Below are 12524 nucleotides of genomic sequence, written 5' to 3'. Positions count from 1 at the left end.
TAAAACAGGATATACTTAGAAATCCTTGTGCAAAAGGTATCTTTAAATGCCACTGCATCATATTTCACTTTTAAAAAAATTTATTTTGTATATTTAATAATTGAAAATATAAACAATTAAAAACTTAACAGAAAAAACTATTAAATAAAAACATCCATTTCTAAGTTAAATGCACTGGATATATATAATTTTTTAGAATCATACATATGTCACATTATATTTGGTTCACAGTAATGCAATCGAACAGTATTTGTTCTTTTGTGTCTGGCTTGCTTCACTCAACATGGTATCCTCCAGGTTCATCCAGGTTGTCATATGCTTTACAATTTCATTTCCTCCTACAGCTGCATAATATTCTAATACACCACAGTTTGTTTATTCATTCATCAGCTGATGAACACCTAGGTTGTTTCCAACTTTTGGCAGTTATGAATAAAGCTGCTATGAACATTGCTGTGCAGATATCTGTTCATGTCACTGCTCTCTGTTCTTCTGGGTATATACCCATTATGGTATTGCAGGGTCGCATGGCAAGTCTATATTTAACTTCTTTAGGAACTGCCGAAAAATCCTCCACAGGGGCTATACCATTCTGCATTCCCAGCAACAATGAATAAGTGTTCCTATCTCTCCACATCCTTTCCAATACTTGTAGTTCTCTGTCTGATACTGGCCGTTCTGACAGGTGTGAAATGATATTTCATTGTGGATTTGATTTGCATTTCCCTATGCAAAGAAATGTTGAGCATTTCCTCATGTGTGTGTGTTTTTTTTTTTTAAGATTTTATTTATTTCTCTCCCCTTCTCCCCCCCGCCCCAGTTGTCTGTTCTCTGTGTCCATTTGCTGCGTGTTCTTCTTTGTCTGCTTCTGTTGTTGTCAGCGGCACAGGAATCTGTTTCTTCTTGTTGAGACATCTTGCTGCGTCAGCTCTCTGTGTGTGCGGCGCCATTCCTGGGCAGGCTGGACTTCCTTTCGCGCTGGGCAGCTCTCCTTAGGGGGCGCACTCCTTGTGCGTGGGGCTCCCCTACGTGGCCCCCCTGGGTGGCAGGGCACTCCTTGCACAAATCAGCACTGCGCATGGGCCAGCTCCACATGGGTCAAGGAGGCCCAGGGTTTGAACCGTGGACCTCCCATGTGGTAGACGGACGCCCTAGCCACTGGTCCAAGTCCGCTTCCCTCATGTGTTTTTTTGCTGTTTGTATTTCTTCTTTGGACAAATGCCTATTCAAATCTTTTGCCCATTTTTAAATTAGGTTGTCTTTTTATTGTTGGGTTGTAATATCTCTTTATATATCTTGGATATTAATCCCTATTGAACATGTAATTTCCAAATATTTTCCCCTTGAGTTTTGACAAAGTCCTGTGAGGTGCAAAAGTATTTAATTTTGAGGAGGTGCCATTTATCTATTTTTTCCTTTGTTGTGCATGCTCTGGGTGTAAGGTCCTAGAAATCACTACCTACCACAAGGTCTTTAAGATGCTTCCTGGGGAAGCAGTTGTGGCTCAACTGATAGAGCATATGCCTACCATATGGAGGGTCCAGGGTTCAAACCCAGGGCCTCCTGACCTGTGTGGTGAGCTGGCCCACACACAGTTTTGATGCATGCAAAGAATGCTGTACCATGCAGGGGTGTCCCCCACATAGGGATGCCCCATGCACAAGAAGTGCGCCCCTCAAGGAGAGCTGCCCTGTGTGAAAAAAGCACAGCCCACCCTGCAGTGGTGCCGCACATATGGAGAGCTGATGCAGCAAGATGACACAACAAAAAAGTGACAGTTTCCTGGTGCCCTATGACAAGAATGCAAGCAGACACAGAACACACAGGGAATGAACACAGAGAGCAGACAACAGGGGGAAAAGGGAGAGAAATAAAATAAAATCTAAAAAAAAAACCCAAGCAATGTATTTAAAAAAAAAAAAAGATGCTTCCCTACATTTTCTTCCAGTATTTTTATGGTTCTGGCTTTTATACTTAGATCTTTGACCCATTCTGAGTTGATTCTTGTATAGGGAATGAGACAGGGGTCTCTTTCATTCTTTTGGTTATAGATATCCAGTTGTCCCAGCACCATTTGTTGAAGAGACTGTTTTGTCTCATTAACTATGCAAGTCTGTCAAAAACCAGTTGACTGTACAGGTCAGGGTTTGTTGCTGGATTCTCAAATCTATTTCACCGCTCGAAGTATCTATCTTTTATGCCAGTACCATGCTGTTTTGACCAGGGTAGCTCTGTAGTACGTTTCAAGGTCAGGCGGTGAAATCCCCCCCCCCCCCCCCCCCCCCCCCCCCGCACACTTCCCTTTTTAGTATGCCTCGGGCTATTCGGGTACACTTTCCCTTCCAAATGAATTTGGTAACTGCCTTTTCTAATTCCGTAAAGGAGGCTGTTGGAATTTTGATTGGTATTGCATTGGACCTATAAATCATTTTGGGTAAGACTGATGTCTTCATGATATTTATTCTTCCCATCCATGAACACAGAATGTCTTTCCATTTGTTTAGGTCTTTTAAAATTTCTTTTAGCACTGTTTTGTAGTTTTCTGCATACAGGGCCTGTACTTCTTTGGTTAAATTAATTCCTAGATATCTGAGTTTTTGTTGCTATTGTAAATGGAATTCTCCCCCTTATTTCCTCCTCAGATTGTTCAAAAACATTACTGATTTTTGCATGCTACTTTGCTGAACTTAATTATTAGTTCAAATAGCTTTGTCATGGATACTTCAGAATTTTCTAAGTACAGGATCGTGTCATCTGCAAACAGTGAAAGTTTTACTTCCTCTTTTCCTATTTGGATGCCTTTAATTTTTTTTCTTGTCTAATTTCCCTAGCTAGAACTTTTTAGTACAATGTTGAATAACAAATGGTGACAGTGGGCATCCTTGTCTTGTTATCTATCTTAAAGGGAAAGCTTTCAACCTTTCCCTATTGAGTACGATGTTGACTGTGGGTTTTTCATATATGCCTTTTATCAGATTGAGGAATTTTCCTTCCATTTCTATCTTCTGAAGTGTTTTTAACAGGAAAGGATGCTGGATTTTGCTGACTGCTTCTTCGTGTTGACTGAGATGACAATGTGTTTTTTTTCCTTCAATTCGTTAATGTATATTATGCAGATTGGTTTTATGTTGAACCAGTCTTGCATACCAGGAACAAATACCACTTGGTCATGATGTGTAAGTTTTCTGATGTGCTGTTGGATTCTATTTGCAAGTATTTTGTTGAGAATTTTTGCACCTATGTTCATTAGAGAAACTGGTTTGTAATTTTCCTTTCTTGTAGTGTCTTTATCTGGCTTTGGTATTAGAGTGATGTTGGCTTCATAAAATGTGTTGGGTAATTTTCCCACCTGCTCAATTTTTCGGAAGAGTTTAAACAAGATTGGTGTAAATTCTTTTTGAAATGCTTGGTAGAATTCACCTGTGAAGCCATCTAGTCCTGAACTTTTCTTTGTTGGGAAATTTTTGATGATGGATTCAATCTCTTTAAAAGTGATTGGTTTCTTAAGTTCTTGTATTTCTTGTAGTGTCACTTTAGGTGTTTCATGCATTTCTAGGAATGTGTCCATTTTCATCTAGGTTTTCTTGTTTGTTGGCATACAGTTTCTTATAATATCCTCTCTCACTTTTTAAAATGAGAAACACGTCAGAATTTACTTGTAGTTGTATATATTTTGTATATAGTTTACAAATGTATTTGCAAATGTAAAATAGATATACAAAGACATCTAAATATTTACTAACTTTATACCAATAGTCATAATTCTCCCTGCTTCTATCAAGGTTTACTTCTTTAAAACTGTCAAGTTATACTATATATATTTTAACAATAATCTTAGCAAATATTACTCATGAATTCAGTCTAAACTGCATGATCACTGACTAATTAAATTTTATGTCAGACATGACAAATTATGCTAATTTTTTTGAGGTACCCAGACCAGGGATTGAACTCAGGACCTCATATTGGGAGACTAGTGCTCAATCACTGAGCGGCACTGGCTCCCTTGAGTTGGCTTTTTTATTTGCTTGCTTGTTTGTTTTTCTCTAAGAGGCACAGAAACGAGCCTAGGACCTCCCATGTAGGAGGCTGTTCTCCCTGTGGTAATCTTAAAACATGGCCACAAGATCTGTGTCACTCCTCTCATTGTTAGTTGGGTGTCTGTCACCAATCACTGAATCTGGGCAGGCTTGTGACTACTTCCAAGAATAGAGTATGGTTAAATTGATGCTAAGTGACTACCATGGCAAAGTCTTAAAAGACCATGTAGTCCTAGGCTGAACTGCTGGAACTCTCTCTGGGAGCTCTAAGCTACCAGGTAAGAAGTCCAAAAACTCTGACAACGCCATGCTGGAAAGTGTAACTGTAGGTTCTCTAGTCAATAGCATTAGCAAGGGCCAACTACACCTGAGAAAACTGACCAGAATGACTAAAACCAAGACATATTTTAATACAATTATGGACTTAAAAAATCTTTTGGGTATAAAGACAGATTAAAGTGATTTTTAAGGAAAGAAAATTCAATTATCAAGTTTTAACAACAATATTCAAAGCCAAAAAAAAAAGTAAAATAACATAAAAAAGATAATCAAGGAAAAAAAATGTGAGCCGAGGATTTTTTATCCAGTAAAATTGCCTTTCACCTATAAAGAGCATATGCAAACTTGTCAATGTTAAGAACTCAGATTATTGTTCCAATGAGCTCTCCCTGTCCCGGGTAATACACTGGAGAACAAGCTTCAGACAACCAAAATGACAAGAGTGACATCAACATAAGGATGTTAGTAAGTATCAAATATGTAATGACTCACAGAACTAAGAGTGAGAGTTAGGAGGAGAGCACAGTATATAATGGCTATATGCCTGGATAATATGTATTAAATTATAAAAAACAGGAGGATAATAAAACAAATGCAAAAAAGTTATTTATTTTCAATAATAATATTGGTGGTGGTATTACTAGTATTGTTTTTCCAAGACTGCTGTTCTTTATGTACAATAAAGCAAATGAGTAATTATAGAACATTCCTTGTTCCTTGAAAACCTAGAGTCTGGGTGTGGAAGAAAGGACACATAGATGCAATAGAGAGAAGATGAAGTAAAAATTCTGGTCCTGAGTTGGAATAGGGAGTATCATAGGAACTCAATAGATATTTTATTTTTAAAATGTTAATTGTATACATGTGTGTATGATACATTATAGATAAATAGGTATGGATATAAATAGAGCTATAAATATCCTAGCTTTATTTGTTCAAAAGGCCTAGCAATTATGATCACCCCAGTAGCAATGAGTATCCCTAGAATCCAGATTGTTGTTGTTGATATACCATTTACCACTGTATGAAACCAGGACTTCTTAAAGAAATGTTCCTCCGGGAAATAAACAAATGAATCAGTAATACGAGATGGCAAGCAAACAAAGTCTGCTAGGGTGATGACAAAAGGACATGGGAGTCACCCTTCAGAGGCTCACACTGTTCAAAGATGACACAATATGATTGTGTCAATACAGATACAAATTGCAATGGATTGAAACCCATCATATATGTTTAAATACATGTGTTCACAATGATATTAAAAAATAAGAAAACTACTTGGTGATCACCAACAGGTAAAAGAACATCATTTCATTATCTTCAAAACTGTAAAGCAAAAGGAAATAATTAGACATTTATTCTTTCATTCCTATAGTAAATTGACTTCTGGGTAAGAAATTACAAGATGAAGGGAAATTTCTCTTTATAAAAGAACTCCAACTAATAACTGAAAAAGAAATAATGAAATGAAAAGTCACCTCTTCTTATTTTTAAATTTTTTTCAAAATTGGTAAATTTTATTTCAACTTCAAAAACAAAAGACAAAAGGCATCTTAACAAATTATGGAATCATTACTTTTAAAAATCCTGTCCAGGCACATTTCTCTTAATTAATTCTAAAAATAAAATCCAATGTTTCTCCAGTGTTCATAAAGATGAATAAATGGGCACAGATTAAACAACATGACTAAGGTTTCCTTGTTAATGAAGAAAATGAAAAGAAAATGCTTGATCATATTCACATCTCATAAAACTAAATCCCATGTTCTTTTTTTTACCTTTAGCATTGATATAGTATCTTCTTTTCCTTTGCTGCAAAAATATTACACTATTACTGTTAACTATAGTCTATAGGTTATATTAGTTGTATTTTTCCCATGTATCACCATATTCTTAACACCTTGTAATAGAGGAACATTTCTGTATTCGTACTATTCACCTTTTAACAACCCCAAATTAATTAATGAATATAGACACTGAATTGTTAACATCACAAAAAAGAAACAACCAGATATCAATTGCCTTGTGATGAAAAAATACAAGCTTTGGAACCAGCTGCTAATTTGCAGAAACTTGTATAAATGCAATTAGACTGTGGGAAATCTACAGATCAAAATGCCTGGATTCCTCCACAGAAAAATGATAAGGAAAATAAAGGATGAAGGGAGAATTTTAAGATAAAAAACTCAACACTTGTTAAATTTTAAAAATTGACAAGGCTATTCTATACTGTTTATAGATCCACAAGGAAGTAAATACTATGAAAGTTAAGTTAGTGGCTACTTTTGGGGAAAGAAAGAAGGGTATGATTGGGATGCGGTACACAGAGGGAGATTTCTAGGGTGGGTGCTAACGTTTTATTTCTTAACCTGGGTGGTGGGTCCAAGGATACTTGCCTGACAATAATTCATTAAACCTTACATTTGTTTTGTGGCTTTCTGTATCATGTTTTATTTTCAATATGTAGTTTAAAAACAAATAAGAGAATAATGAAAATGACCAGGAAGATTTAGAAATGGCAACTTCCAGAAAAGAAAAAAATGTGAAATTAAAACTAGGAAGCATTAGAATGGTAAGGTCCATGAAGGTAGTGGGTAATCTTTATCTTGTTTGCTGATACATGCCAAACATCTAAACGAATGCCCCAGATATAGGAGCTTAATAAATATTCATAGAATAAAATGAAAGTTAGTTATTTTATACCAATCAGATTGCAAAGACAGATAATACCAAGTGTTGATAGGTATGCAGTAACAAAAACTCTTATAGTCTGCTGGTGGGAATGTAAATTGGTACAACCATTTTGGGGGAAAAAAATAAGACACTGTCTTGTATAGTTAAAAAAGATAATAATAAAAAAATATGTGTGACAATTTGAATTTGATGAATCCCCAAAAAAGATTTTGTTCTTAAACTAATCTATTCCTCTGGGTGTGGCATCCTTTGATTGTATTAGATTCACTTTAGACCACTTTATTAGATTGCATTTGATTGGACTACGTCATTGAAGGATGATTTAGGTTGTCTCTGCCCTCTTGCTGGGTCTGATATAAACAGAGACAGAGAGAGAGACAGACAGACAGACGGATAGACATACATAGGAGAAAGAAGGAACCTTCCATTTTTTACCCTGCCATGTAGAAGAAAGAAGAAAGTAGAGAGACAAAGAACACCCTATAGTTGCAGAAAGGCAGAGAAGCCCCGAGAGGCTGAGAGAGGTTCTGGAGTCTGCAGAGGCACAGAAAGAGGCTGGACCCATGAAGCAGCTCAAGGCTGAGGAGCCCAGCCCAGCCACATGCCTGATTGCCACATGGCAGACATCAGGATCACCATCAGCTGACTTTGGTGAGAAAGCATCTCTGATCGTACCTTGACTCAGACATTTCACAGCCTCAGAACTATAAGCTTTTACTCCAAATAAATTCCCTTTATAAAAGCCAACATAATTCTGGTCCTTTGAATCGGCAGCCCTTTGGCAAATAGACAAAATGCATATACTCTCTAACTAAAATTTTATACCTAGGCATATATCCTAGGAAAAGCATTTTTCAAACAGATCACAATTACATTTTATGAAATCAATTTACTGGATCTAAGCAGCAGTTTCTTTAAACTGAAACAAAACAGAAAAGATCCAAGCACCCATCATCTAATTCAGTAAAAAATTGTTTCAGCTGTGTGTCCACACTGAATTGCAATGTAAAATATTTTACCAAGTGTGGGACACAGTCAAAAAGAGTTTAGAAGCCACTCATCTCATGTGACCAAAAGATTCTTATTCACAGCAACACTGCTCATAATAGCAAAAAAATTGGAAATATACTCATGCTCAATCACAGAAGAACAAATAAATTCATTGTAAGACATTCATGCAATGAAATCCTAGGGACCAGTGAAAATCAATGAACTTGAGTTACATGGATACAGCAGAGAAACACACTGGAGTAGGAAATGCCAATCAGAAGAACATACACATATGTATAGTGGGGTGATATAGTTTATGAAGATGAAAAACAATTAAGATTATACAACATATTGTTTAGGGTTATGATTATTTCTAGTAAATCTATAAAGAGACTATGGAAAGAGTTAAAAGATGGAAAGGAAAGAAGGAATGCTTGATTTACCAAGTGTTGATAAACCTTGAATACATTAGGAAAGGCACTGCCCACAAGCAGCCCTCCTATGTACAGGAGAAAAAGCAAAATCAGGTTCCCCAAGAGCCCGGTTGCTCCAAAGAAGCCATCCTGAGCAAATGCCTCTTTCCTTGCTAAATGCATACATAATGCACTTTGCTGGTGCATTCTCTATCTCACTCATATTTTTCCCAAAAGATCGAATAGTTCTCAGCTATCTAAGGGGCTTGTGCCAGGGAATCCTGCGAAACTTGATCAGTTTCCTTAGATATCAGCCATAAATGACAGCAAGGATGGACACTGGAGGCACAACACTCAAAACAGAAGCAGCCAGATTAAATGAGACAAAAAACACCACGTCAATGCCAACAGAAGCCTGAGCCTTGGCCGTGAGCCCATCAGAGAGGTTTTCAATGAGCGAGCACCTCAGGAGTACAGTGTCTGAGGAGAAGCAGATAACAGATTCTCTTGTGAGAGTCTTGTCAAAGAAAGCAATCTCCTGCCTCAGAATAGAGGAGAATAACAAAGCTCTCAACCTAATTCGTAAAGTGCTGACTTGAGGTTTACATGAGACAGACAAGAACAGTGTTGGCAGCTGTGCCACCCAGAAACATACTGCTGATCACAAGGCAGAGGCTGGTCAGGTTCACCAGTAACCCTCCCCAGGAAGAAAGTAGTGGATGTGGTGATGACGTGGTCAGAAATCCAAGAGTGGCTGCCAACCTCCAGCACTCAGGATACCCAACCCTAGGGGCTGGCTACCATCTCAAGTCGTCCTATCCCGGAGCTGCCACAGTTTTGGGAGCTACAGACTTGTACTGCCAGGACTTGCCCCCAGCTCTGGTGTGACAGCTTGGGCAGGGAGTTGGGCCTTATCGGGTTTAATCTAATTTTCAAAATCTTTAACTCACTTACAGTTTTGAGATATGTTGAATCAAATAACCTCTAAAATTATTTGCTAAAGTCCCTAGAAATGCTGGATGAAAGATAACAAACTCTTAAAATACGTATGACTGAGATAGAAGGAAAAATAAGGGATTTCCTGACAGGTCGAAAACAAGGAAATAAAAGCAAAGCAGAGGAGTGGATGTGGCTCAAGCGAATGAACACCTGCTTCCCACATAGGAGGTCCCGGTGCCTCCTAAACAACAACAAAAACGAACAACAAGGGTGCCTCCTAAACAACAACAAAAACGAACAACAAGGGTGCCTCCTAAACAACAACAAAAATGAACAAGGGAAGTGGACTTGGCCTAATGAATAGGGCGTCCGTCTACCACATGGGAGGTCCCCGGTTCAAATTCCGGGCCTCCTTGATCCGTGTGGAGCTGGCCCATGTGCAGTGCTGATGTGTGCAAGGACTGCCCTGTCATGCAGGGGTGTCTCCCACGTAGGGGAGTCCCACGTGCAAGGAGTGCTCCCCGTAAGGAGAGCCACCCAGTGCGAAAGAAAGTGCAGCCTGCCTAAGAATGGCGCTGCACACATGGCGAGCTGACACAAGATGATGCAACAAAAAGAAACACAGATTCCTTGTGCCAATGATAAGGATAGAAGCGGTCACAGAAGAACACACAGCGAACGGACAAAGAGAGCAGACAACTGGGGGGGAGGGGAGAGAAATAAATAAGTCTTTAAAAAACAAAACAAAACAAAACAAAAATGAACAACAAGCTAAACAAACGAAAAAACCAACTCAGGGGAGCTGATAGGGCTTAGTGGTTGAGTGCCAGCTTCCCATATACGAGTCCTGGGTTCAAACTCAAACCCCAGTATCTCAAATAAAAAAGCAAAGTAATTGTTGTAAGAATGGATACTGTGGCTCTTATAGGACAAGGCCTCATATCTACTCCACCACTTCAATCTAGTGGAGCCTAAGAGGACTACAATCTTGGTGGAAAGGCAGACTTAAAAAAAAAAATCCCCTACTGGAAGAGAAAGACAACAGAGAAGTCTATCTGTTTTGATGGGTGGTCCAGGAGGAAAAATTAAGTCTTCCATAAGAATTTCTAACCAGAGACCTGCCCTCAAATGGATCTGGAGTTTAAATTTTCACTACAGAGAAGTAAGGATATTCGCTCAACCAAAACATTTAACATTAAAAATAAAAAACAAAATGCTGACAATGAATTAAGAAATTAAAAAATGAGAAAAGAACATGAAACTGGTGTTTTTAAAAGCACATGTATTTGAAGCAGGTAAGACACATTTGTGAAGAATGAGTGCTTATTCACTTAACTGAAAAAAAGTCACTCAGAATGGAGCACAAAGAGATAGATGGAAAATATGAAAGATTAAGAGAAAAATAGAAAAGAATGTCAAGTTCCAACAAATTTCCAACAGGAATTCCAGAGGAATACACAAAAGATCATATTATTTGAAAAGATATTAGCTGAAGATGTTCCAAAACTGACACTAAAAATATTTCTTAATGCAAAATGATGCCTTGAAGAATGCAATTTCAGAAACTAAAATATTGAAATTTATAAACAACTCACATGATTAAATCTTCTTGTGAAGGCAACTGCATTTGGTGCAGAACTATATTTTTCTTTTTTATTCCATCCACAACTTGAAAGCTCCTGAAAAATTAAAGGGAAAATTATTGTAAGAAATATCCCATTTTTCTTGCTATATTAAGAATTTATGGGGAAGCGGACTTGGCCCAGTCTGTCTACCACATAGGAGGTCCGCAGTTCAAACCCCGGGCCTCCTTGACCCGTGCGGAGCTGGCCCATGCGCAGTGCTGCTGCCCGCAAGGAGTGCGCCCCATAAGGAGAGCCGCCCAGCGCGAAAAAGTTCAGCCTGCCCAGGAATGGCGCCGCACACACGGAGAGCTGACACAACAAGATGACGCAACAAAAAGAAACACAGATTCCCGTGCCGCTTACAACAACAGAAGCGGATAAAGAAGAACACACAGCAAAGAGACACAGAGAACAGACAACTGGGGTGGGGAAGGGGAGATAAATAAATAAAATAAATAAATCTAAAAAAAAAAAAGAATTTACACATATATTGCTATAAAACTGAGTTTTAAAAAATATTTTCAAAAGTGTACTTTAATAGAATTGATTTCCTTTGATTATAAAGAAGAGTTCCATGGGCTTCAGTCTGCCAAAAGGGTCCAAGGTCCAACATAGGTTGAGAACCCTGGTGTACTACAAGAAAAAGAATGTATGCACATGCAAGACAGAGAGGGAAGGAATCCACAGGGAAAAAAGAAAGAACTCTAAAGAGACTGAGTTAGAGCAAGGAACAGAAGAAAACTGAAAGAAAAAGGAAAAGCAAATAATTATTACTCTCAGGTAGATGAGAAAAGATACTGTACCCATTAATCAAAAACAGGAGAGGCACAAAAATATTCAGAGAACAAGAGAAATTTTGGAAACGAAAGATATAACAACAGAAATTAACATGTCAACAGAAGGGTTGTGAGATGGTGATAAAATATTTTAGAACCGAAACCTTAAAATAGGAGCCAAAATGTTTTTGTTAATTAAGAGATATGAAAGTTCACATCTGAATAACAGAAATTTGAAGACAGAATAGAAAAAGTGGAGAAATATAACTCATAAAAAAATAACTTAGGAAAATATTTCAGAACAAAAGGAAAAGAAAGGGCCAGGCTACCACCCATCACCACAGATTTGAAAAAAGAAAAAGAAAAAAGACTCAAATCAAGCATGGCATCAAGAAATTGTGGACACTGGAGACAGATCATAAATCTTTCAGAGATTCAAAAACAACACAAAACAAAAAAATAGATTATAAACAGGAAAAAAACAGGATTGGAAGTTATCAGACATCTCCATACTGGAAGTTATAAGGCAAACTGAAACAAAGCCTTCAAAATCCTAGAACTGTATATCCAACAAAAATATCAATTAAGTGTAAAAGTAGACTATAGATCAGACATGAACGTCTTAGAGAATTTGTCTTCTATGCACCTATTCTCAGAGAGCTAGAGAATATGTGCTCCACTAAAACAAACTAGCAAACCAAGAAAAAGGAAAACACAGGAGCCAGGAAACTCGAGCAACCAATATAGAAAGAAAATATTGGGAATCCC

General features: G+C 37.7%; 1 protein-coding gene across 4 annotated transcripts in view; it reads right to left on the bottom strand.

Annotated features, from left to right (window-relative positions):
• The window catches only part of RALGPS2 (Ral GEF with PH domain and SH3 binding motif 2), a 219544-nt gene that overhangs the window by 104887 nt on the left and 102133 nt on the right, over positions 1-12524 (bottom strand). For all 4 annotated transcript variants that reach the window (XM_058274797.1, XM_058274793.2, XM_058274799.2 and 1 more), the window contains exon 5: positions 10951-11034. In XM_058274797.1, the coding sequence (XP_058130780.1) occupies positions 10951-11034 (84 nt within the window). The remainder of the gene's footprint in view (positions 1-10950; positions 11035-12524) is intronic.

The sequence above is a fragment of the Dasypus novemcinctus genome, chromosome 13 (genome assembly GCF_030445035.2).
Source record: "Dasypus novemcinctus isolate mDasNov1 chromosome 13, mDasNov1.1.hap2, whole genome shotgun sequence".
NCBI classification, from domain to species: domain Eukaryota; kingdom Metazoa; phylum Chordata; class Mammalia; order Cingulata; family Dasypodidae; genus Dasypus; species Dasypus novemcinctus.
This window is presented reverse-complemented; position numbering and strand designations above follow the sequence as displayed.